General features: G+C 43.8%; 1 protein-coding gene across 3 annotated transcripts in view; it reads right to left on the bottom strand.

Moving 5' to 3' along the window:
- Positions 1 to 27,614, bottom strand: part of TMEM132D (transmembrane protein 132D) — a 294,843-nt gene that overhangs the window by 16,498 nt on the left and 250,731 nt on the right. For 2 of the 3 annotated variants that reach the window (XM_026859666.1, XM_026859668.1), the window contains 4 exons: positions 20,560 to 20,765; positions 19,159 to 19,432; positions 16,829 to 17,020; positions 11,083 to 13,949 (listed from right to left, as the gene is read on the bottom strand). In XM_026859666.1, coding sequence (XP_026715467.1) covers positions 12,768 to 13,949; positions 16,829 to 17,020; positions 19,159 to 19,432; positions 20,560 to 20,765 — 1,854 coding nt within the window. In that variant the 3' untranslated portion in view covers positions 11,083 to 12,767. Of the gene's footprint in view, positions 1 to 10,578; positions 10,689 to 11,082; positions 13,950 to 16,828; positions 17,021 to 19,158; positions 19,433 to 20,559; positions 20,766 to 27,614 lie in introns of those variants that run through there. The other variant, XR_003399525.1, reaches the window with a different exon arrangement.

Raw genomic sequence — 27,614 nt, 5'->3', positions numbered from 1 at the left:
GCTCCGAGCTCGTGGATGAAAGATAAAAAAAAAAAAAAAAAAAAAAAGGAAGAGAAACCCTGAGATTCTTTCCTAAACTGCATGTATCACATACTAGTTAGAGGTCCAAAAGGCATCAGGTCCCTCCTCTCCAGAGCCCTTGCAAGGGCTCTGTTTTATCTGCCAGCGACCACGGAGCCACCACTGCCATCCAGCCAGGCACAACTTCCAGGGGACTCTAGGGAAAGGCAAGCCCCAAGCCCTTCCTGCTAGCTAGTAAAAATCTAGCACCATTGAGAAGGCAAATAATTAATGATAACCTTTAAAAGGAAGTTGCTGTTAATACCTTGTTGCGAAAAAGCTGTCCCAGCCTCTTGACTAAATGCAATCAATGAATCAACACACAAGGTTCAGATATCAACCGTGCTCTGCATTTAGGGGCAAATATAGTCTAAACAGCCAAATAATCATGCTACTCTCTCAATACATACAACATTTATGGTCGCTGCAATATTTCAGTAATGGCACTTTTTGAAGGAGGAACGGGCCGCAGAGCAATTAGGATGAAAAAGAGGTTTGGCTGCCTTCGGCTCAGTGGCTCTCATCTGTCACAGAAGGAAATTTATGCTGCTGCAGAAAGCCCGCATTAAAAGGCTGGGAGGAGAGCACGCACCCACAGCTCTTGGGTGTTGCAGTGGCCAGAAGCTTCTCTGCAGTGCCAAAAATATACATGTGGAAATCACAAGCTTTTATTAGCGCTGCTGTCACAGCAAATGATAAATGATCAAGTCTTTACCTCTCCCATCATCACAATTAGTTCTTTCAGTCTCATATTTACAGTGGTTGTCCCAAAGGTTCATAAGTATAGTGCATTAAACAGTTCCTTTAGATCTGGCCTAAGGTTTCCTCACCTCTGTGGCTCCGGCTCAAGACCTACTGGCTTAATTGCCACAGGAGTTCAGAGTCTGACTCTTCCACTGCAGCTCTTTAAGTCCAGGGACAGTCCAAGAAAGCACATTCTCCTACAGTAAAATTACAGCTAGGTGCTTCTAATTCATTGAGATCTAGAGTTACCTCCAGATTACTATTTATTTTTCAGCCTAATCAAGTATCTACCTTTCCTTGGGTATTTCGGCTTGGATGGTGGACAGCAAAGTTAAATATATGGACAAATAGGTGAAACCTAATATCTATTTACATATGTTGGGTAAACACAGGGCTGGCTCTGTTACTCCTATATGCTTAATTATGTGGTTAAAATGAAAAGCACGTGTGGTTACAGAGCCAGGGCCTAAGCTGGGGATACAGTTCACTCCTGAGTGTCCTGGCCAAGACAATGCTCAAGGCACCACCACATCCCCATGGATGCAATATATTTATTTGGTGGTGGTGCTGCGTTTTTTCTTATTTATTGCTTTTTTTTCAGACAACCACCCACAGAAGTCTAGACTCCAATTCCCAGACGGCTGACACACACTCCATCAGCTGTGGATGTCCCTAGAGCCACAATGTTCTGACATTTTAATGTTAAATTGCCAGAAACCGTTTTCTGTGCAGTAATTCGAGGAGCAGGACGGGCTTCTCTGCAGCACGGCTGGGCTTCATGGAGGGTCCTGCCCATCACTTTCTCCACTTAACAAGGATGGAACGCTTCTTAGCCCTGAAAAGTTTTGGCTTATTTGACTGCTCTGACCTAATCTTTTTGGAATTATTTCTCTATTTCCTCACTTCTCCTAGCTGCTGCTATTTTACATTGTAATAAACTGCTCACAACTGCAAGGTTTCTAGCAGCATCCCCAAACTGCGGGGCAGACTCCTCACAGTGTAACAGGACCTCCGAACACCTGTGAGATCTGATCACTTGGGTCTTGTCTACACCAGAAGCCATGCCACTTGTGACACAGAGCTGTGCACACACAGACAGACAGGACCACAGGCACGTCATACCCACACAGGGCTATTCACATATGGGAAAAGAGATCATTTAGTAGTGTAAGGCCTTATAACACTATATCTGCTCATAACAGGGACAGAAGAGCTGTCCCTTGTGCAAAAGCGAAAACGTTGTGGAGAGCACCCCACAGATAAGCTGCTGCGGATCAGGCCTGACGCTATCGGGTTCCCACATGTCACTGTCAGACCCTGTTTCTGGGAGGTTATTTGGTTGGTGTTTTGCTGCTCCCCTATGTGTTCAGTCTACATCTATAAAGCCCCTCCAGAAGTTCACAAGAGTTTCCCCTCCCAGAAGTAAGTGCTCGGGCAGCTGGAGGCTGCTGCCTTCACTGTGGTTTAATGACAAGGTGTGTGGGGAGAGCTTGGAGGAAAGGCAAGGGCACAGGTAATCTTGTAAAGCTGCTTAAAATGTAACCAAATGGCAAGTTTAGGGGAGCTCTTGTGCCTTTGCATATTAAATATTGTGTGGACTGTTGTTATGAGGAGGTAGGCTAGAAAGCCTGGAAAAACAAACCAAACCAAAACAAAACAAAAACATCCTGAGACAAATTTCAGTGGGTTCATTTTCTGGGGTCCATTGTACAAAACTCATGTCTTCAACATCCATCCTGCTCACCAGAGAGTCTGAACTGCTGAGCCAAGTCTATCCCTTCCCTTGGGGCAGTTTGCAAGTCACACCTGGGAGGAAAGCTCCCTGCCATCCCCGGCAGCTCTGACAAATTCTGCAATGCCAGGAAAACAGCAGGCCCCCAGTAACCAGTGTTACATCCGTTCCTCCTCAGATCACAAGCACTTGGAACATTAAAAAAAAAAATAATAATCATGATGCATCTATGAAAGCACTGAAAGGTGAGAGAGACTATTGTTCATTTTTCAGTGCTAGTAAATAGGTGTTTAGCTATCCTGTCTTCTTCTGCATATCCACACACTGGCTGTAAAGCTGCATGGTTTGCATGTTTTTTCCTTTGTTCAAAACTTAATTGTCCTGAGTATTTACTGCCCATATCTACTACTTGCAAAAGAGATGTTTCAAGCTAGTTATGCTCTTTTTTTTTTTTTCTTTTTTTGGAGGCTGGGAGGGAATCCTGAGATCAATAAGTCAAATTAAATAATTCATAGCTATCCCCTTTTATAGAAAACAAGTCTATTCCCCCACCTTCCCACACCCCATATTGTTGTTATATTATCTGTATGAGCCAGGCATTGGCAAGGAGATGGTAAAAAAAAAAATGACAGGACATTGTAAGAGAATTTAATGAAGTGGTTCCAAATATTGTATCAAAATAAATGAAGTGAATAATGCAAGAGCTCATTCCAGGTCCCTTCTACAACAATAACTATTGTGTGAGCAGCACATCTGAGGAGATGGGGATGGATGGATGAATACAAAGGTGCCACTTTGGCACTTTACAGAGCAGGGAACAATGGGCAGCCTGAATTACTATATTTAATTTCAGTAATTCTTTGAGACAAAATACTCAGGAAGAAAATAGCAGGTGATAAAAGAGGAGGAGAAGGAATTATCAGTCTTTCTGATCTCACTTAACTATTTCGCTTCTGCTTAGAGTGGAGGAAAATGGGCTGATTGCACACCTGCATCCGTGAACTCCTGTGCGAGCCCATGGTGCAGTGTGAGCAGCTTGAGGACAGCCGTCAGCAGGCAGAGCTGCTGGCCTCCCACTAGGAGGAAGACACTTGCTTGGCACTTCCACTCACAAATTATCTGCCTTTTATTAAAAATATATGCAATAGCAGGCAACAGAAAAGGCCCAGAGCCAGGACACGTGGGCCTGCCGCTCCGACCTGCAGCCTGGTCCGGGCCCAGCTCCGGCAGCAGACACGACTGGCCTCACCTCCAGCTCTGAACATGCAGCAGGTTTGGTACAGTGGACCTTGCTCGTCCTTGCTAGACCCTGCTTTTGCAAATGTGGCTGCTTATTCATATCCCCTTGATGATGCATGGGGAACAATCCCCCTTGGTGTGTGCACTTGTCAGCTCGGGACCTTTATTTGGACAGAAAACCAAGCACGAGGATTCAGCCCTTGACAGGTTACCTGTTCTCAGATTGCTGTGCTTTCCTGTCACTGCCAATAGCTAGGGGACACCTGCTATTCTCTGGCTCTTTGCAAAATACATTTCCTCTCTCTATACAAAGAATCCTTCACACTAGTACGACCTTTCTGGGAATGGCACCGAACACTTCAGTAATGCTCAGTGCTGTCAATAAAGCTTTCGTTCCAGCTTCTTTCAGGCCTGTCCCTGCACCCTTTGACATTGGCACTGCAAGGGCCTTCTCAGCTGTCCCCATCTGGGCACAGGGCACAGCCAGTAAGGCAGCAGCATCCTTCTGCAGAGGCCACTGCCACGGGAGCAGCACGCTCTGGCGACAAGGAATCAGGGCACAAGAAGTTCCTACCAGCTGTGACAGCCAGAAACAGTGACATTAGAAATCCAGGTGGGGAATCAACAGCAAAAGCCATTACAACTGTTACGTTTGCTTGTAAACGCTCTGTGTGACGCTGCTCTAATTTTGCCTGACTACCTATATTCCCTGTAGGGCTGGCAGAGAGAAAACAAGCGGTTGGCACTTATTCACCCCCTCCCAGCCCTGCCACCCACGACAGGCTCAGCAAGCATCCTTCCCTCCTCGGGAGATCGATCCTGCACCCATCAGTGCCGTCCATCAAGCCTCTCCTAACCCAATTGCAATTCACTTGACAGCTTTCCTTGCAAATTCCCGCTCTGCACAGCTCACACTAAGAACCTTAATATTCCTGCAGATTCAGAAAAGGGATTTCCAACAAGCATTAGGAAAATTAAACTTCTCAAGAGCTGTCTCAATCTGACAAGCTATTTCTAGCTCTTCAAAGTAAGGTAAGTGAAAATACTGAAATGGGGGATGGGGAAGTTGTAGTGAGGAAATGATGAATTAATGCTAGAAATGAGGACAGCATTAAGTTTACTTCACATATATGTAAAGCACGCATATATGTATACACACACAGAGAGAAATAAATGAATATGTATTCTTTAAGGCTTCCAGCTGCCTTATAATAGAAAATTATAATCTCTCACCCTGTGCTTCCATGCAAAGCCAAAGCAGCAGATAACACTAATGAGTGAGGCATTTCCCTCAGAGATTTGTGCTTTGCAACCGCATTAAACACGCCCGAGCACCAGCCCTGTCAGGTACCAGACTGGGAGCTCATGACTAAACCAGCAACTTTCTGCTGAGGACCTTCTCTCTGCTGGTGAGAGCTCGACTCCAGCCCAGGCTCAGCAGAGGCAGGAGGCAGATGAGGCTTAGCCCAGCCCTTCCAGGCTGAGCTGGGGACACTGGGCTAACCGCAAGCCCACTGGAGTGGACCGCTCCTCACAGCTCAGGTCTGCTTTCAGGGGTGGGCTGGGCACTCTGCACTACACAGACGGGCTGTGGAAAGCTCATGAAGCCCAGAAATGGCAACGTTTATAACTTTTCCCCTTCCCTACAGGTCAGGCTACAAAATGCCCTGTATCCCAGCTTAGCTTGTCCTTTCTCTCCCTCTCCCTGCTGCTTTCTCTTTTTCCGCTCCCTCCAGAGCTTCCAAGCCTACACCCCAAACGAAGGAGAGGCTGTTTATAGCCTGGGCCATTTCGGGGCGGTTGAGGAGATGAACCAGGCTTTCAAGATGTAAGGGTGTGACTCCGAAGGAGGTGTGGGTGATGTTAGTTTTTTCGGAGCAGCAAAGCATTATGATTTAGCTGTTGGCAAATTTGTCTGCACTCTGGCATGGCTCTCGCTCCAAAACCTTGAAATTCCCCCTGGCTCAAGGCCTGATTTGAGTAATGGTGCTCAGCTTGTCTGTCTGTCCTCCCTCTCTGCTGCTGCTTTGCAGCAATCATCCACAGTAGCCTCACAAATCATATTAAAATTGGGTTAGAAGAGCATCCTCTTCAATTACAGTCCCTCATCACTGGTGCTTTAGGAGTGGGGGACACCGTCTCTGTACTAGACCAGGGGACAAAACAATTAGAAGAGCTGATTAAAATCCTATTGCTCTTCAGGGACTGGCATGATTGTGTGAGGGCTATGCAGTGCGATGAAAAACATCTTTTTGAGCTTGCACATGCAGCCTGCCAAAAATGCCTCTTCAGCTGTATGAATTGGTCTTGCAAATGACACGTTATTGAGTGCTGTATTGCGGCTACAGTCCAGGCTGGGTAGAGAGCTAGGTACACAGCTAGATCTGATCAATACTTGGGATTTTTCAATATTACAAAATATTTTGCTTTAAGACGTGGCAGCCTGATACTATTTATTACAGGGAAAAATACAAAGGGACTGATTTGACCTTGGTATCCTGACTGGCAGAACAGAAGGGAATGCCAAACGCTAAGAGCAAAGCTATTGATTAGGCCTGAGAGGGAGGACTGACAAAAGAAAGCTGTAAAAGGTTATTAATGGCAGAGAGGAGCACGGTGATTTGGGGTTTGGGCTTGATGACAACAGGATGGAAAATGGGTGTCCGCAGTCAATCAGGCAAAGGATTTGCTGGAGAGACGGGGAAGCCTGAGAAGCATCTGTACTTGGTGAGACAATCCCACCAGGAGCAGAGCACACGGATACAGATCGTCCTGTCAGGGAACATCCCAGGAGTGTCTGGGGCAGTAGCAACAACGCCTTCCACCAAAGACCATGGCCCCAGTGTGCAGCAGTGCAGGCAGGGCACAGGCCTGCAGGCTTTAGTCTAAGCAAACAGTCTAGAAGGTGCAATAGAGAAAGCAGAGCCCATGGATTATCAGTGCTGGGAGAATTACTAAAGCTCCTGGGGACTGGTCTAGCGCCCGCTGTTGAGACCGCACTTCTCTATTAACACCCAGTGAGGTACCCAAGAGCTTGGGCAGTCCTGGACGCTCGCACAGGCAGAGGTAGGTGGCAATACCTGTCAGGTCTGCAGTGGGGCCTCACGCCATAGCACAAGGGTGGAAGAAGGGGTGAGATGCTCAGAGGAAATTCTAATTTCAGTGGCTCACTGGGAGGAGGTTGCTCTGTGCTTGGCTGCTGAGCATTGCCACGCAGGGATGCAGCTGGGGCTCCAGGACCAGCTCCTGGCACTTGGCCCCTGTATAAGCAAGCTGAGACACAACCATGCAGGAGCAGATGGAGGATAAGCTGCAGGGAAAATCTGTAGCTACCACTGGACCCATGCTTCTGCTGAAAGTTGCTGGACACATCCAGTGTGTGCTGAGCTGAACAGTGCTCGTGGAGAGTATAGTCCCCTTACTCCTCCTCCACTTTGTTCATCTGTGCTTACTGAGCTCAGTAAATTGTTGAAAATGGAACTATAAGTCATCTTTTCAGTCTTTTATCATCAGGGCTGAGCAGTGAAACTCTTTGGATTGTTTTTTAGGTTATTAATATGTTAACTAGCTGTAGGAAGCTTGAATTTAGTTATTAGGAACAAAGGTCTGAACATGAATAAACAAAGACCCTGTTACACTTCAAAGCTGCAGCTTTCTGGTGCTACTAATATTGCTTTGAGTTCTGTCAGGTGCCACAAAATTCAGGTACCAAATAGCTAATATCCAGCTATCATCAGTGTGCCAGCACATCAGTCAGAGCTAGAAAAGCATCTGTGTTTGACTGTAGAAGGGGAATGCAACAGGAGGCCTCATTTGCACCCACCAAAACCAAGGAGCAAGTGAGTTCTAGTAGATGGTGCAAACAAACGTGGTTCAGCACTGAACGTGTCCCCCCAGGCTCCAGGGGCTGTTTTAAGGAGATAGATGCAGGAACTTGTCATATGTAATCTACCAGCCATCTTTACAATGTGACAAGAATTTCTTAATGAGCATTGGCAGTACATACAAACAGAGCAGCAGTGCTGCTTCTTCAGCCATTAATATTACATACGTGGGCTGCTTAATTTGCTGTTCCTCACAGAGCCGGAGCAGGAAGCCTGCATAATGAAGGATTTGTTGACAGAGGTCTTCATAGCAAACCAGCAAAAAGGTAGAAAATGATCCAGTTTCAGGCATACTTACTTGACTCATGTAACCTTGGCCCTTCTAACACTCCTGGTGATGGGCATGAGGTACCAGGTGCTCTGCTCTTCTCAGGCCCTTGCTGCTGCCACAATCGAACTCCCTCTATTAAAGCTTTCACCACGACGCCAAACAGCACAATAATACTCACTAATTTCACAGGAAAGAGGCATTGTTTATGCATGAGGAAGATGATGGCTGTTGGAAGACCAAACACCCATTTAGAAAGGTGCTTAAACATACACCTAGTGTTAAGTGCATAAACAGCCCCTCCTCTGAGTTTTCCAACAGTGAGAAATTAACTGGAAGCAAAACACAAATTCTATCCCCTCAGCACTTTGCAAATGATAGCCTAACTTGTTTTAGAGCTTTCTTGGTCTCCTACCTGTCCCCAGGAGGCAGCTCATTCTGGGGCCAGACATGTCATGCTCAGTCCTGCTACCGCTCTGTGGGGAGCTCAGGTTGGCACCCTGTATTTCTCCTCAGGACACAAGCCTCTCCTACTCCAGACAGATACGTTACCTTGTGTACTTCTGGGGGCTGGTCGTAGCACAGAGCAGATTTTAGACAGTAGGCATCGTGCTACAAGCAAAAAGATGTGTTGCTGCAGCGCTCCAAAGCCGTACATGGATAGGATATGGTAGTACAGTAAACAGAAATATGTGACAGAGGCTGGGCTTTCAAGGACTAAATAAATTAATCTCTTAAGAGTTTTTTTTAAATGCTTGAGGTATTTTATAAGCGCTGGGCAGTGACAGCTCCTTGCCTGAGTTAATTCCTCAGTGATGCTTACTGGACTTTGCTTGATCAATACATATGTGAGTCCAACTGACACTCTCTCCTAAGTGACATGTGAAAGAGTCTTCTGAGTTGTAGTAAATGAGTCCTTTAGCTCTCACTAAGAATCTTCCACAACAGCCCCACAGACCACAGGGGAATGACAGCAGGCTGTCTTGAGAAGAACATACACAGAGCCAAACTCTAGTGTGCTCATTTCATTTACGTCTCATTCATTATGGAAACGAGGTGTGAAAGTAGTTTCTAGAGCTACTTAGTGCAGGCTGCACATCGATTTAATACCTATTCTGGTTTTTCAAGTCACTTACCTCCATAGAACTCTTGTTCCAAACCAATGCAAGCTGCATTGCTCACACTTTGAATTCACGGGTGTATTAATGCAGCTTGGACTAAACCACTGTACATTCGAGACTGCTGAAGGGGAAGCTTTTAAAATGAACGAAGACAGTAAAGAACCAATTTACCTGATTTATAGGACAATCGAGTTTCTACTCCTCATTGTATTTATGCATAAATTCTCTAAAAAAAGCCAAACTACATCAGATACATTTTCTTTTGTTAACATGCCTGTATCTATCAGTTTAGCTACTCATGTGGAAAGAAACTCAAACATGAAAATAAGAAGGCAATTGAAAAAAAAAAATAAATTAATAACACTGAGGACAGAAAGACTGCTTGCTTTCAGCAGGGCTCTTTATCAGGCTCAAGAGATTGCCAATGGGAGCCACAGCTGCAAAACGTCTATGCAGCCTCTAAACACCGTCACTGCTTTTATGATGGGGAACAGAATTTAGCCCCCTTCATTTGTCAAATGGAATTCTCATCTGATTGCCTGAAATAAAAGCTTTCCCCCTTGAGATGCTCCATGGTGCAGCAGCTCTCACTTAAGAGTCCAGGCTCTGAGAAAAGTGAGTATACACAAACACACACCCCCCAGATGGATAGACACATACATACAAAAATCTCTACAGGAAGTTGATTTATTCTGCTATTATCAGATTAATTAAAGAGTGTTTGCTTGCATGCAGATGGCCACAATCCACTCTGGCTTCTCCTTGAGCAGAGCTCAGTCTCCCACTCAGTGACTGTGATACATTAAGGGGGGGGGGAGTGATGTCTCTTCCTGGTTTTGCCATAGATTGTCTATGTTACTTTGGGCAAATCACTTAACCTTGGTGTTCTCCGTGTCAGTAAGGAATCCACCTTGCTCAGAGCACTTTGAGATCTGTGGACAAAGAGCACTCTAAATACTAGGTATTATTTATAGTATTGCCCTATGGATAGTAGCAAGCTACAGCTGCTACAGACAGCAGGGACCTCTGAGCAAGCAGAAAGGCATAAATCTGAATGTCAGTATCCTTAGCATTGTAGCTGGCGGCTGTTTTGTCCTAGGAGAACATTTCAGTGGCTTGTGCTACCAGATGAACTTGCTGTTAGCTCTTCATGTTCCCCAGAGGCAGCTAACACAGAAATCTGGATTTACCATAGCAGCTCACTGGTAAAGCGGTTCTGACAGCCTGCTCCCAGCGTGGCTTGTACCTGCTCTTTCCAAAGGAGAAAGATTGGCCATGCAGAGATGCTTTTGCAAGGCAACCTGGCACGCATGCATGCATCTCAACTGCACAGACTGCTAGCTGAGATTTGACCACTTTTACCCTGACCTCCACATTACTAAGGGTAAGTCTCTGCGGACACAATGTAGTGATGTGTAAAAAGCACCCAAAATAGCTCCAGAATTGGGGGCAAGACTGTCGGCTAGAACACTGCTGAGCCTGCTGGGAGGCTGCAGTGCTTTGCTATGGCACCGAAGCTGCTTCCCTCACCTGAGCGCTCATCCTGAGCTAGTCTGGGCCCTGTGCTGTGCTGTCCTCACTGCTGCACTTTGTCCTTCAGCTTGCATAGGACCGAGTAAACCGGGTCTTGAAGAGAGGTGCTGAAAGAAAGCATAGACCATCTGACATGCAAGTATTGATCTCCCAACTTACTCTTTTAAAACTGTCTTTAAAGGCATTTAGCCAAAGGTGGATCTTCCCAATAGCACCAAAATCAGAAACTCACATATCAGGCTAGAAATATGCGTGTGGATTTATTTGCAAATATTTTCAAATCTTGGAAGGGTGACTTGGTGCAAATACATTTGTAGCATAACATGTTGTTGGTGTTATATCTTCTCTCTCCAACACTGCACAATGTAAAACTTTGTGACTAGATTGTGCCAAGAGCCTTAATTCACCGTTTCATGAAAGGACAAGTCTCCATATTGCTGCCAGTCTCTTTTAGGGTAAACGTTCTGACAGTGAAAGGAAAGAGGCGTTCAGAGTAGGAAAAAAGATGAAGCCACTAAAATGCAAATTTTATTCACAGTTGGCATGTTTATAAATATATATATTACATTCTTACAATCTACAGTACATTCTAAATATAGAGGGATTCAATCTAAGTGTTTGTGGGAGGGTGGGTGTGTATTAAACTGAGCAACCTAGATTCAATGACAGAAAGAGACTTAATAATAAAAGGAGGGCAAGGACTCACTCTAGAAAATAAAGGAGAACTTGAAATATAAGCTGGATTTTAGTTAGTGCTTTGGCACTTTGCCACTGGTCATTGGAGACTGCTTTTGGACCTCACAAAAAAGTCATGGTTTTAGGGCTGGAGGACACATCGATTCAAAGGGTAATCACTGAAATCCTACCATATGTACATCCTTATCAGAGGAAAACAAACGATAGTCATCATCTCTGGGAGAAACAAGTGTTATCTACTGAGTTTAGCTGTTCAGGTTTCAACATTGAATGTGCAGCACTCCTCTGTGACCTTCAAGTGCCCTCTACACGTGCTGAGCAGGGTCTAAAGAAGCATGAGCAGGACAAACCGAGCAACCTGACCTCTCCCAGAGAAGGGGACGGACAGAGAGGCAGTTGCTGTTGGTGTCTGAGTTCAGCACAAGTTACACTTACCCAAGAGAGAGTGGCCAACTTTGGTAAATGACAGCATGTAAAGCAAGTACCAGCGTGGTACCAACAGTGTCTGTGCTTGGCAAGAGCACACCGTGGAGAAGCAAGTGTGCGTGAAAGGGAAGGAAGAAACCACACATTTGCAAAGTTGACTGATGTTAGTAAGTGCCCTCAGGATACCAGTGGGAGAGCGCTCCAGGGAAATGGCTGGGGATACAAATTTGAAACAGGACAATCAAATAAAGTGGGCTTTTAAAAATAGCTTGTTCTCTCAAACAGACCTTCCTTTATATGAGCGATATTCTGAGTATACATTTTATCTTTTCCTATTTTACAAATTAAGAAATACTGAAAATTGGCTGGCAAAGTTTATTACCTTGGCATCTACTTAAAAAGAGAGTTTCAGTTTTAACTGTATGTGTATCCATTCTCAGTGCTTGGGAGGCAAACACGCTGGTTTGTAAACAGCCCAGTTACTCCTTTTCCCCCTCCAGATTCTTTGGAAACTCATAACTTTTCAGCTCTGGGTGCTGCTTTGCTCACACTGTTGGTTTTTGTCAGCTTTAAATTAATGTTCTTGGATGGATATTCTCTGCATGTGGCTTGAATGACATGCTCCTTCATGGATCTTTTTATTCTGAGACTGATATTTTGCTTTTAAACAAAGCTTGCAATATTGAACAGTAGAGCTGTGCGAACTTTGTAATATCCAAACTGCACTGGAGTTTGTTATATTTATTGATTTCCTGGGAAAGCTCAGAGAATGAGACCATATGATTTTGCTAAGTTTTTTTTCATGTTACCATGCATCAAAAAACCACACACATCTCTCACTTCCATCTCTGAGCACAGAGAAGACTTGAATTTTAAGAGCTGTCCAGGATCTCTGCTCTCCCAGCTGCTTTTGGGTGGCTTCTTGGGGCTCCATTGAGTTACTATCCATCAGCTGATTCTTGTTATCAATACAACATTTTGCCCCACTACCCAAAATTAAAGGCAGAAGGTGAGTGAAAAACAAACAAACGAACAAACCAAACAAAAAAGTATTTTGTGTCTCATTACACATTTTCATGTAATCTTTCCATATAGTTTTTAAGTTCTTTGCACTCCCCCAGGTCCATATCCTGGCAGACCCATTTAATGTCATCCTCACTACTCATCAAGATTGAGTTGACAGTTGGACACCCATCATCAGAGGAGATGGTGGTAAAGGTGGTGAATTTAACCCGTTTCCTCTTAGAGGTAGGAGAAGTAGTTGGTTCACTTTTCTGTTCTTTCCCTTCAGTGAATGGGGACTCAGTAGACCTGAAAGATTGTCCGTTAATATTTTTGGCAGCATTTGTGTTCAGGAGATACTTGCTCTCTTCATAGTCCACTCCTCTGTCAATGGCTGTGATACGTTCATCTTGTTGGGATGAGAAATTTATGTGATTCTCCAAAAGTTCTGTCCTGTTGCTCAGCCCAACCCAGTCATGAGAGTGGCTCATGCCTTCTTGCTCTTCAAAGGGAACTTGTTTGTTTCTGTACTTCAAAGCAAAAGTGACACAATTGATAAGGAAGACCAGAATTGCCAGGCAAAAGACTCCCAGCAAGGCATACATTCCTATCTCCAGATCGCTGAGTCCCCTCGGGGTCTGGACCAGGTCATTCTCCTCCAAGTCTCCGTTGTTTCTTGGCAGATCCACCTGCGCAGGGAAGCTTGTGAAGTCTATTGGGATGTTCTGCAGATGACTGTCATCTTCCAGGAGGCTTTCTCTGTCTTCTTTTTTACTTAAAATAGACCTTTGAGTGGTGGTTCCTCTCCCTTGCTCATGGCCCATGGAGGAGCTGTAATACTGCCCATCTAGCCCAGCTCTTTCCTGCAGAGCAGTTTTTTGACGCCGGTCACTGGCATGATTTTCTAGGTGGACACCAGCACCCCTGTGTTTGCTGTCACTGATGTTAGGGTTGGCATCGCTTTGCCCAAACTTGACTTTAATGCTACCACTTCCCACAGCTAGGATGCTCTTCCTTTTGGATTTCTGGCATGATTCACTGATCACCATCTCTACCTTCACAAGCGTCCCCTGACCTTCTGTCTCAGCAGCAATCACAGGCCACTTGAATTTGGGGTCATGGTGAATGGAGACCACCTTCTCATCCAGAGATGTAGCTGACAAGGAGAAGTCTTTGGAGTCATAAATATCCAGGGGCATGACAGATCCATCACTGAACTGGATCCAGCAGCTGATGGCTGCTTCCTATAACATATAAAAAAAATACATGCAGACTCAGAATAAACACTAAGGGAAATATATTCTGTCCTGGTCTATTCCCTCCTCCTCACAAGATCCATTTATAACCAGAAAAGAAATAAAAAGGGAGAGCAATAAAATTAATATCTTGCCAAGATGTGAAGAGAAATAGTAGTTTAAAACACTCATTGATAATAAGATTTGTTTCCCCAAAGGTGCTTAAAGGAGCTGTATCCCCTGGGCTCTGCAGAATCTACTTCAGCACCATAATAAATTGCATGTCAGAAAGCATTACCAGTCACTGAGATCATTTACTGTTGTGTATTTAAATGAAAAAAAAAATACATTATTTCTAAACTGCTTAAAATACAAAGTCTCCTCTTATTACACGCAACACATATTAAAACCCAGCTAATATAGCAAGTAGGTCCATACATGACTCCATACCTTCAGTCTTTGATTTTTATCTCTCAAAATTAAATTAGCATTTTGTACAAACAGAGGAAACCAATCAGTTGCTTCTTTAGGAAATGGCCAGGGTAATTTTCATGCTTGTTATCAATTAAAAGCAGGACAATAATAAAGTTTAGTCTTGTGTCACAGCAATGCACACTGTATACTTCAGAGTGCATGGAGGCTCACTGAATGTAAATGAGTCAGACCTGAGTACTAATTCTGTACCTGCATGTGTGGAACGGTAAAGTGTTCCTAGGAACCTTGACTTTTGGTTTCTAACTTGAAACATTTTAAACTTAGATTTCAGGAAACATGTGCTCACCCACTGCTGAAAGTCAGGTCCTCTAAGCACTCTCAAATGGCTATTGAAAATTATCGTGCTACCTGAAAAAATCTTGGCATTCACACATCAACCATTTACAGACAAAATTGAGACTGCTTTCCTGGAATCTAATTCCTTCTGCTGATACTCTGTTTTGGCTGGGATATTTGAATTTTATTAGGTACTGGAGAATCCACACTACAAAGTCTGCTGGCTTGATGAGGGGACTCTTTGGTGTCTAAAGTGAGGTGAGCTCTTGTCTGGTAAGGGTTGGGATCACCCTGCTCTGAGAGAGAGCCCGACAGACAAACACCCAACTGACAGATTAACAACCATACTTGCGGAAAACAGGATTATAAAAGTCTTGTTTCTTTAAATAAACACTTTTTTCAAACACATGGTGTTTACATTCTAAGGTATTTACATTCTAACTCAACATATATACAAAAAATAAATATATATGATTATCTTCTAAATTGTTTCTAGCACCTAGTCATTCACCTGTTCAGATCATGGAGAATAAACCTCCAGTCTTTTCGGATTGTATTGTGCATAATCTACTGGCCTGATTCTGAAATCCTTACAGCCATAAAGCTCCCCACGCTTCAGTGGGAGATTTGCTTCTGTCTGTATTTCAGGACAGAGCCCTAAGACTTTGCTGACACTGTCATAAATCCCAGCTTTGTGTTTATTAATCTTCGGATGTTTCTTGAAGGCCGCATAGAATTTATGTCATCAACTCTCATCCTCTCACTGTGTTGCTTAAACCTGCATAATCATTTAATAATTTTGCACTGCTTTGCTTATAGGGATCGTCCTCTGAAAATCATGCACCAAGCAACGGAAGGAATCAGAGGCCTTTCAATACGGAGTCAGTTCCTGAAGGGTGGAAGGTGCACATCTCCCTCACTGTTTTAATACCAGTTCGATGCTGTTCTGACTGTACCCCTGCATCCAGAGAGGGACTTATCTAGAATCCATTTCTGGGAACTGAAATGTCAGTGCTGGGCAGCATACTGGGACTAAATGCCATCAACCCCAGGTTTTGGGCTGATTTCAAGGTAGTTTATTTAACCCCCCTGTCAGCAATGGATTAGCTCACTGGCCTTATTTCTAGCTGCCTGGCATTGATTTCTTAACTCCTGGAAGACTATGGGAGCCTGATTTTTATCACCCTATAAAGACAGCAGTTCTGCATTATTTCTCATCCTGCATCCCAAGGATAAGACCCCATGATGAATTAAAGCGTCTCAACAGTTTGCCAGATTTCAAACGTGCGGGTCATGATCATTTACCTTTAAAGCTCAGAACATGTTTGAGTGTTAAGAGCCCAGTGCATCCTTGATGTAAGTCCCAGACTGATGGATTTGGGTTGAAAAAAAAAAGTTTAAATTTCAAATGTAGACAGAAGCACAAGGACAAATATCAAGCAAGGACTGATGGGGACATGGCAAAGTCCAGCAGCCCTTGGTAACTGTTGGTTCCCTAATACAGGGACTAAGAATAACAGGGAAAAAACCTCATTGGTTTATGAAATCATGAAACGAGAAATGAGTCAGTGATGCTGATTCATATTCTAGTAATGAATGAGAATGAAAGGGATGTTCCCTAATTTCTTAAAACTCTTACATAAAGTAACTAAAGGAAGAAAAATCTGACATAATACAAAACACTTTCTCCTTTAAAGATGGACTAAAGGAGTTGATTTGGGTACCTGTGGCGGGAGGCTGAACTTGACTAGTTGGCGATATGTTCTGTGGTCTAGCAGGTGCTGGATGGGACAGAAAGGGGGTGTAGGGCTGTGTGTGTATAAGAGGACTGCTGTTGCTTAATTATGACACGTCATTGAGTTGCATGTGTTATTCATGGGACGCAGCCACGACACATGCCTCTGTGTTGATTGGGGTTGTGTAGATGTAGTGCCATTTCTGTGAGACCTTTGTTTTTCTGTTAGGGCACCTGGTGGCCTTCAGAAAAAGGTGCCCACAGGGAAAATGTTTTATTAGCATATTATTAATAAAAATCCGCTTGATTCCACAGCTTGTAATGTTGGGTATAGTGATTCAGAGTGCTATCCTTCCACAACACAACATATGGGCAATAGTACCTGCTTCGGAGATTGGAGCAGCTCTTGTGCTACCGCTGTAGCAAAGATGGCCTTATTGCTTCCTGGACTGAGCTGCAGAGAAAGCGACAATCCAGTCACTAGCTGCACTCCCAGGTCAGTTATTGTCACCTTCTCATCCAGAACGGTCACTGTCTTCTCAGCCAAGATAGCATCTGAAAGGGGAGACAATATCTGAAAAGAAAAATTGAAGTTAGCAACAGCCACTTTACACAGCACCAAGTAAAACAGATACATGGAGCGACTGTAATACAGATAAGTGATTATTTATGTTAATGGGCAGAGTTACTCTTAGCAGACAGACACTATTAAAATATGATTAAAAAATGGCTAGTCAGATTTTATAACTCTTTTGTAATAATAGGGTGCTTATAACATCTGTTACTAACATCATTGTAATCAGCTATGCCATTCACCTCCGCGATATGCTAACCACATCTGTTTCAGATGTATTAACGATTTCTAAATGTACTCTTTGTGAGAAATGCCATTATTTCATTATTGATGGTGGGTTTAGGCATGTCCTGGTTTTGGCCAGGATAGAGTTAGCTTTCCTTGGGCTGAGAGGGAGCCCAGCTAGAGGGCCAGGCCCGGATCGAACACTGGAGTATTCCACATCACGTGACATCATGCTCAGTACAGAAGGGGATGGTGCTCTCTCAGTTTCCATTTCCCAGTCAGTCAGTGGTGGGATTTCTGGTGCAGCTGGGATCACTGCTGGGGGCAGGTTGCGTACCAGTTGCCAGTTGATGAGCAACTACTGTATATTACTCATTTGCACTTACTATGGTTAGTGTTGTTTTGTTACTATTACTAATTGTTTTTTATTCAACCTATGAATTTATTTTGTCTTTTTTGTCCCTCCCCTGTTTCACCGGGGAGGAGGAGGGGTGGGCAGTAAATGACTGGCCACGTGGTGATTGGCTACCAGCCGAGTTCAAACCACGACCAGGTAGCATATATAATGCAATCTGTAGATTAATATAAGATCCATTGAACAAATTACATTTATTTCTATCCTGTAGAAAGAAACGTGTATTGCTACAATAACCACTCATGGTACTGTACATAAAATTGACAGAGAAAACTTGTTTTGGTTAAAAAAATGTGTATGGAGGTCAGTGCACTGATATGTGACATCCAAAGATGCTCATTAGTAAGCAAGTTGAATTTAATGATCCATATAGGGTACAGAGCATTTCTTAAGCATTTTATAAGAGGTATTCTTTAAATATAACACGCTCTCAGCTTTTTTCCCTTGGATTTTTCTCTCCACAGTTTTATGTACATTTGTAAGTCCCAGAGCTTTGTAAAGTCATTCAGAAAATCTTTAAAGATTTTGCAGAAAGTCAAAAATCTCGAATCCCATTTCTCCAGCCCTGACAACCTCTGTTATTGACAGGTGTGATGGTTGTTTTCTGATTTGACATTTTGGGACGATGAACATGGTTGAAGAGCTAGATGTTTTTCTTGTTCCAGTGCTTGTTAACATGTTTTCTACTTTGTAGTATCACTGGACTTAACTCTCTCTCCCCCTGCCCCCTCCTTTCTTCTCTTCTGGGACCCCATTTTCTAGGCCACTATTTCTCTGCACAGCAGGAAGGACTATGCATGAAAAGCTGCCAGTAAGACAATGAGTTACTTCGAAGTGGGGACACCAAGGCACAGCCACATATACAGTGGTATATATAGGCCATGTTCTTGACCATACTGGCTGAAACTGATGAAGTCAAATCTACACCCCTGGAGAACATAGCTTAGTTGTCACTAATCTGTCTCCTAACACCATTCTAGAAGTGCTAATTATTACTATTGTTTTGTGCATATTCTGAAATATATCCTAACATTTGTATGTTGTAACACGTTCCTTGAGCTTGCAAGGAATGCAGGAATTTGATCCTGTGGGACTTATATTCCAGTCTCAGTTCCTCAACCAGCACTAGTTAATTTTCATTTCACCCTTTGCTCTGTCAGTGTAGGCTTTGGGAAGACTGAGCTGTTTCACCAGCTGCATGCCTTGTGATAGCCCATATTACAGCTCCAGGTTCAAAAAAAGCTTTAGACAAATAATATTCAGAAACAGCCTCCACGTATACAGGTTGGACTAAATTGACTAAAACTGAAATCTACATTACCTCGGGGCACAAGATAAGAAGAGAAAACCATCTCTTTCAGTCCTTGCTGCAATTTTTCTCCATCCAAAAATTTATGCCTCCAATTTCTGTTGCTAATGCAAGAAGCTGCTGTACACTTCATCAGTACCTCAGTTAAGGTTAATGGAGGAAAAGGAGTAAGTAATTAATTTTCCCTACCTGAATTGTTGTCATTCCAAGCTCCTGCCCGATCAAAACCTGTCCGTCCTGCAGCTTAGCGATTCTTGGCTCCTCCACCTGCATGAAGTCACTCACCAGGTCGGTGATGTCAATCTGCCAGTCAGAACCCAGTAAATAGCTCAGCTGGCCGCCGGGGTCTGAGGCTTCAGCTACAAACTGTGTGAGGACTCGCACCATCGCATGTTGGTACTGAAGGGCACAGCCTCTTCCCTTACGTTCATCCTCTTCTTCATCATCACTGTCCCTGGCTGGTCTGGTAGGACACCAAGAATAAAAAATTCCGTTTAGACTGGTGCTGGGAGAGCTTGGAACAGGAGAGCTATTGCTGATATAAGTCTGCAGCCTAGTTGCTGGAAGAAGGGACCTTTGCTCTGCTGAAGCTGCTTCCTTCAGTGCATTTCTGAAGTCAGTTGGGTTCCCCCACTTTTATCCTGTTTCCCTGGTTCATAACTGAAAACTCCAGACTGCCTAGATCTCCAAAACAGCTGCTGAAATCACCAACTGGTCTGCTAGCCTTGCTACCACATTGTCCTCTCCAAATATCTGTCATTACTTTCTATGTTTAAGCCTTTACTATCAGGACCTTCACACTTTTTTCTTGCTGGATCTTCCCATAAACATCTTAGTGTTGCCATGGAAATCTCCTCTGTCTGCACCTACATACACATCCCTTTCTGTATGGCATTCAGGTTCAAATCACATCTCCATGAAAATCCCCATCTCTTTGCTGTGATATTAACAGAAACCTGGTAATAAATAATGTCTTTGTAGGTAGGTGGGAATAGCACGTACCTCCTTAATCATTATTTTCCTCTTGTTCTTAATAAAACTTACAACAGATAGAAACAGTCTAGATGTGCCTACATCCATTCTCTGTCCTATCACTCACATGCCACTGCCCTGTGGGCATGGACAGTATCTTTAACTAGAGTCCCCCTGACTTCGGGACACTGATCAGTGCCGCTGGACCCTACAGCCATATGAAACACTTATGTACTAATTGTGACTGTTAACCATGAATAAATTAAATGGCAGGACCTGTGAATCAGGCTGGAGACTGACCAGACTTGCCAGAGCTGGCTCTTCTTGATGCCTTCCCACTGTCTCATGGCCGATCCTGCCTAACTTGACCAATTGGCTCCTTTCATCTCAGTCACTAGAGCTATAAAATGAAATTGATTTCCAATATAGGATCATGCAACCTGCAGTTTCCATTTCCCTCATAAGTCCAGTGTAGGAGCCTATTGAATAAATGTCTGATGACCTTCAAATTTACACTGGAATTGCATTACGGCCAAATGAGCAGGTTCAGATCCACTGGCCCTGACAGGTCTTTGGCAAGTGAACAGCCCAGAATGAACATCCTCTAATGAAACCTACCTCTTATTAGAGATGATGGGGACTCTCCACCCCTTGATCTGATTTAGTTCTGTGTCAGAAACCTCTATCTGCAGCGGGAGACGAGGAACCCAGACTGTCATTTCTAAAGGAGCACTCAGATGCTGGTAAGTAAAATTAACTATGACATTCACTTTGCCTTTCATTTCCTTCCCATTGACAAAGACATAGTCACATCTGTCAGAAACCTGAAAAAAGGAAAAAGAAAAAAAAAATATTAATGAGTCTCTTCACAAATTATAAAGTACACCACATGCTGCGAAAGTGAGTGGGAGGAAGAGAAAAGATATAGGTTTAAACTAGCTCAAAGTTCAGAGGACAACGAGGAATAAGAAGAAAGGTGCCTGGTGTGCCCTTAATAGCTTGTATAATTTGTCATCATTTTAGCAAGCAGGCTTTTTCTGCTATAAACATTTCCAGTATCATCTAAGATAAAATAACAGCTTATTTCTGTTCTTAACTCCCACTCCAATACTAGGCTAGTCCTAGTATAATGGCACCGAGAGAGGATTCCTCTCCTCTCCCCACAGCTCAGTCAGACTCAACTACTCTCTTCTTCTACTTTGTGTGTGGCCTGAGGAATACCACCTACCTGCAGGGACGAACAGGTAACAGATACAGAATTCAGTAGGGGACAGATTTCTCTAGTCAGCCCCAAACTGGGACAAAGGCTTCTTCAGGAGCCCTGTTACAGGTGCCGGGGCATGGAGTGGGCACATCAACCAAAAACTAATCACAGTGGTGTTCAGTGGGGCCAAACAGCTTCATCTCTGCTGAAAGCCTGACAAAGGTCTTACACAATGTTCTGCTCAAGCTAGTCCTGATGTCACTTTATTTATTACCTGCAGCTCTGGACATCAATATTGCTGAGAGTTACTAAATCTCACTCAAGCGATTTAGCAGCTATTGCAAGGATCTAGGTGAGCTGACAGGACCTGTTCATTACAGCTAGTTAAAATATATGAGTAAATGTACACGTCAAATAATTTATTAACTACCACTTTACCGTGCTGATGATCTGAAGGAATGATCTATTAAAACCCTGAACTCTTTTCACAATCCATTACCAGCCAGACCTTCTATTCTGTTCTGTAGATGTATTTAATATTTCTGACTCCAAAATTCATAGTCTCATCTTCATCTGAACTTAATGCCATTTTCTACTTTTCTGTTTAAATGCTAAATGAATTTAAATCGTATTTAAATATCACCAGCTTTTGTAGGATAATTTGCATTCCTAATATTATTATCTTTAAACAACAGCAACCCCCCTTACAGACTGATCCCTTGCAAATCCATTTCCATCCTAGCTTGCCTGAGCCTAGGTAACATATCAAAAAAGGTTATCATGACTCTTGCAATGCCTCCCTTGCAAGCAATGTCTGTTTTAAGGTCAAACTCTTACAGTTGTCATTGGTTTCAGCAGGAAAATGAGTTTATTTACAGGTGGAATTACGTTTTTTGGGATAGTCTCATGTTAGCATGTTTTACAGTAGCTCTTAACAGCTCCTGTCAGGATCCAATCTCATTGTGCTGCACAGCAAGCAAACCTAGTTGCTGTCAAAAAAGCCTCAAAGCTTGGGAGGAAAGGACCTCACAGCAGGCAGCTGAGCACAGCCAAGCTGCAGCTCTGGCTGGGGCCGGTGTCACTAACGTAATACTCACTTCTTCACAGTGCTGACCCAAACCCGCCTGAGCTGAGGAAGATGAGACTCTGCAAAACTCCTTGAGAAGCTTTTTGTGAGCCTGCAGAAATGGCTAGAGGGAAGGCTGGAGGTATAAGCACATTCCCCTTCTGGGAGCAGCATGTCTGGGCAGCAGCAAGAGAGCAGACATTAGTCTTGCATCTTTGCAGATGGCTCACTAATGTACGGGTAATATTTTCAGAATAAGAACTACATCATACTTCCTACCTGCAACACCTAATAGCCTGTCCAACAGGCAGAAGTCAGAAGACCTTCAGGCAGTGCCTGGTACATCTGCTCCTTCTCCCACCCCATGGGGTACCTTCCTTCTGTAGGTGGAATTCATCTATCCCTTGCTGGCACTGCACTTCCCTCTGTTGCCTTTTTGTATTTTAAGTGCTGTTCTCAAACCAGACAACTCTCTATGCACTAATAAACTCTGTCTGCTGCTTACTACCTTTCCTCCTTTTCCTGGGATGCCAGTGAGAAGAAAAACTGGGCAGTCTCAAAGTGCTGATTTCCACCTGAGAGGCAACAGATCAAAGCTGAAGACAAGGTGGCCCCAAGGGAAACATTCAACCTGGGAGCTGACTGCCCTGAGGTCCTTCACTTGCCTTTGTGCTCTGCAGGCTGGACCACAAGTGAACGGCCTGAAGACAAGGATTTTCTTTAGTGGGGCACAGGGCCAGATAATAGCTTTGGTGCAAACTCCTCACCACCACTGCTTCCAGCTAGCAAGACCTCATACTTGTGAATCTTAGCTAATTAACGCATGAGGCAATTAAATGTCCCCATGGGTGATCAACCCAGGACTGAAACCATTTCCTACTGATAAAAGGTAACAGGTAGTTGGGGGATGTTTCCAAACCAGTGTCCTCTGCGCTGAGCCCCTGGAGCCCTGCTCCACCGCTGACCCCTCCTGCCTGCCCTGCGTGTCCTCTGCTCTGCACCTGCCACAGGGCTCCTACCAGGGGACCTGCCAAACATCCTCCCAACTGGGCTAAGGCTTCGCTGAGCAGCGGCTTTTGAAGCACACACAGATAACACAGGTGGGATTTTGCCATTGTTTTTATCAGTCTGTGTGTGTGAAGAACAGTTCAGCACATGGGGGCAGGAACAAGGCTGAGACTCTCCCAGGCAATAGAGGTAACTGCTGAATTATGCTAGTAAGAGATAGGAATCAGATTCAGATTTTAAACTCATTAATGCTCAAGCAACAGAAAGTGAAAGAAAATCTGACAGGCAAACAGACCTCAGTTCCAACTTTACCATGTTTTGCTATAGAAAGAGAGAGTTAAAAACAGAATCCATCCCTAAAAGCCTGCTATATGAATGATTAAATAAATACCATGACCTTGTGCTTTCAAGATTATGACTTATAAAGCAAATCGATGGTCAGGAAAACAATGACTAGGCTTGGGATACCCACTTTCTCCTGTTTCATTTTCTGTAAGTGAAGACAGCAATAACTATGAGCTCATTCAGTTCCCAGCCAGCCCTTCACTGTTTGAATGAATAAGCATCACTGTTCTGCTGCAGTTTGCATGCAGTCCTAACAGAGCAACAGCAAAACACGGTGCAAAGTACAGTACATTTTCATAAATCAGGCCAGGACGTTCAGAAACAGGTCATCAATAGAAAGGCAGATTAGCCATACCCGTGTTACTGCAGACACATCCGAACCATCCATCTCCCAGCCCAAGAGAAAGACTAAAAAGGTGTTGAGAAAGGAGAAAAATTGAGCTTCTCTCTCTTTTGAGATTGAGTTTTCTAAGCTGTTTGTTGGGAATGAGTGAGTATTTTGTGAAACGAGTTTGATGGGACTCAGCAGAGCCTCTGCAGGACCAATAAGCACATGAGCAAAGGAGCTGTCAAGGCAGCTCAGCAGCCGGCAGCCTTGTGGCAGTCCCCGCCGCTGACACAGGCGAAGGGAGCACTCGGGTCCCCCCTTGCACGGCTTCTCCATGTTAATGTTGATGGGGGCAGCGCAGAGAATCTTCTGCTGCCACTGCTTTTTCTGAGCCTGCATGTCTCCTTGTCAATCTGTAATGGATTTCAATTCCTCAGTCTGTCAAGCAGCTCCTTCTCTTTAGCATTAATTCATATAAACAGCCTTTAACTACCAACCTTCCTTCCTGTACTACAGTTCTTGCTTTACACGCCTCGCCACACACAACAGAAATGACTGTGGTTCAAGTTTATTAAATGCATGAATGGAGCGACTGCACATACCCTTGGATATGTGTGTGAGAGTGTGTGAACGAAAGAGGGGGTCTGCACTAAATCAGCAAACAGCTCCCCGACAGTTAGTTATTAAGGGAATGATGAGATTGCAAAAGCTCAGCCCCAAAACAGACAGATTTCAGAAAACTATTGAACACATTATAAAATGCAACACGAACTACAAAGGGGCTGAAGAAAAGTGGGTGATTTGTGGGGAAAACCCATTTGTTTTCTTTCCAGGATTCAGAAACTCCCACCCATATCTCCCTTTTCCTTTCCTCCTGCCTTTGAATTCTGATATCTCAGGGATGGTAAGACCGGTTTTAGTAACGGTGACAAGGGCTCAAGAGGGAAAGAACAGATTTTCTTTTACTGCTAATGTACTGCTGGAATACATGTCTCTGTTGTGACCACTGTAATTCAAGGACATTATAATGCCATTAAACCCTTCTGGTGCTGTGCTCCCTTGCTAAAGCTTTTCTGGACTTTGTGTCGCTGGAGCTTTCAACACAACTACGCTGAGCTGACTTCCATTAATTAAGAGAGGCTGTACTTAATGCTCCCAAGATGCTCTAGAAATTCTCTTAATACAGGGGACTTTTATCTCTTGAGGGATCTGGGGTTTGAATGGCTTTTTTGGGCATGAACTTGGTAGGCTGTAAAAGTGCTTTGGGTTTCGTTTGGCTCCTGCAGCTCCACCTCTTTCTCTTACATCGATGAACAACTAAACCAGCTTCCTCTGAGCCACACACACGTACCTAATCTCTGTGTGCCAGGGCAGCAGAGGTCAGAGGTCTGCCCCTTATTGCCTGCACAGCACAGAATTAGGAATCAGATTTCTAAGTGCACTGTGTACATACCAAACACGAGGCTTCTGGCAAGCTGGATGTCAAGTTCAATCATCAGTTCTACAAAATGTGCAGAGTGGAATATTTTCAATGTGCTCAGCATTGCATTTAATTCAAACCCCTAGTCCTATTGTCAGGAACAGGAATAGAGGTAGGTCACTGCTGCTTCCTACCACAAAACGCTCTCTGCAAATATGCATTCTTCAGCCCCGCATACAGCTCTGCACACTGGGTGCCCCAAAACTGAGCCCAAAACTCAGCTGGTAGACTTGCAACCGTGACAGCGATCCTGCTGTGTCACTTTAACACACGACTGCTTCCTTGGCAAACAAATATTGACCAGAAAAGGAGAGGGCATTGATGGTCCAAGGTGCTTCTTTTTTATGTTTACTTTAAAAGCCTGTTCATGTTATTTGCAAAGAAGTCAGTGCTGTCATTTAAAACACCCCACACTCTATGCTCTTCAGGTGTGATCAGAAGCAAGAGAAATTAGTTTTTATTAATTTATCTTATTTCACAGTTTGCTAGACTATCTGTGGAAGAAAACACCAAACTCTTTGAAGTCTGTAGTAGCAGGACTTCAGCCAGCCTGGGAAAAACATGGAAAGAAGCAATAAGGCCCCTCACAAATCTCACATGATCCCTGTCACACGGTCTCCTGCATCCAGTTTTCCAGTGAACATTGTTTCCAACCCTTTCCTATTTTTTATTTTACAGCTTCTCCCATTACCTGCTTGCAGAGGCTGTCTATGGTAGATATGAATTAGTGTGGCTGACTATTCCTTTGGTCCTATAAACTCCGTGTTAGCCTTGGGCTGAATAGAATCCAAAGATCTAATGGGAGGGAGGGAAAGGGGAATGTACACCATAATTCCCAGAAGAGGTACCCAGCATTTCACTCTTAGCTCTCAGAAATAGCTGTAACAGTCTTTCCCCACCTCATTATCATTATTAAATTCCCACGGGATAATGGTAAAACCCTCACAGGAAACTGCTTTTCTGCTACAGTAATTCTGTTGGAACTCTTACAAAGTCACAGCTAATAAGTCTTTGAAAATAAGATGTACCTAGAGCAGTTCTGGTTTAGACATTTCAAGGGTGGCCAATTAGGAAAGTAAGTCTCCGGTATTTCCACATAAAATCTGTATTTCAGAAACACTCTGGGACTCTGTGCCCAGTCCATGTTCCTGTAAGTGATCCTGCCCCCATACAAGCACTCTCCGTTTATAATATTCACTTCAAACACAGCCTTGCCACCTTGGCGAGCTATCGGGATCTCTTCTGATTTAGCACTGCACACATTTTCCTTGGTCTACCAGCATAAATGGCGATATTTAGTAATGTAAGTTATGTTAATGAGTCCTGCCTAAATCACTGCTGTCAGAAGAAAAATGGGGGAGTCTCTTATAACCATTAAAAATGAATGAGGAGGGAAATAAATAAGCAAAAGCAGCTCCTTTGAGCTATAAAAGACTCCAGAACACAAGCTGTGTACCAAGGTACAAAAGGATGAGGCCATTATTAGCTCTATAAGTCACTTATAAATGACTCAGGGGAGGCGGAGTCACCTTTAATCACCCATGCTTAACCCGAGGTGCTGGAGTGAGATTCGTTACTGCGATAACTGAACCCAGCCTGCAATTATGCAAGGCAGAGATAAATGACTATAATGAAGATGCAGCACAGGGGGTAGATCAGCCCTAAACCCACTATATGTCTTGAGAAGGTACATGTCCTAGTCTGGGATTCTGTGAGGACCTGAGGTTAAGAAATCACCATCCTCAAATCCGATGGCAGCAGCAGATCTGTTCACCACCCTGGATGCTGATGGAATTAGAAACAACCACTGAACAGGTGCTCTCAAGGAATAATTAAAGCACCTCCTGTGTTGCAGAGACAAGATTTTTTTTTTTTTTCTTCCCCAGAAACAGTAAAGACAAATGGGTATCACATCAAGTTTAGGGATGCTCTTCCTGTTCCTCAGTTACTCAGTGACTTGCATGTTCAGCAGGGTACACAGCCCAAGCCAGGCTGCTGAAAGAAGAATGACTTGGCTTGAACTCTAGTGACTGAATTCCAAACAGATTTTAAATGTAGCATCACCTTGACAGCTTTCCCCATTTGAGTGGATTTACACTGCATAAGGTCTTCTTAATTTTAAATAATTTGAATTTTGACTGTGAGTATTGAAGTATCTGCCAAAATCTGAAAAGATCCTTTCAAAGTTGGTAAATGATGAGCTGTGTTCACAAGGCTCCAAACCTTGTTATTCCTTCATACC

The sequence above is a fragment of the Athene cunicularia genome, assembly GCF_003259725.1.
Source record: "Athene cunicularia isolate RWA chromosome 15 unlocalized genomic scaffold, athCun1 chr15_part1, whole genome shotgun sequence".
NCBI lineage: Eukaryota > Metazoa > Chordata > Aves > Strigiformes > Strigidae > Athene > Athene cunicularia.
Note: the sequence above shows the minus strand (reverse complement) of the source record. Positions and strands in the feature narration are given on the sequence as shown.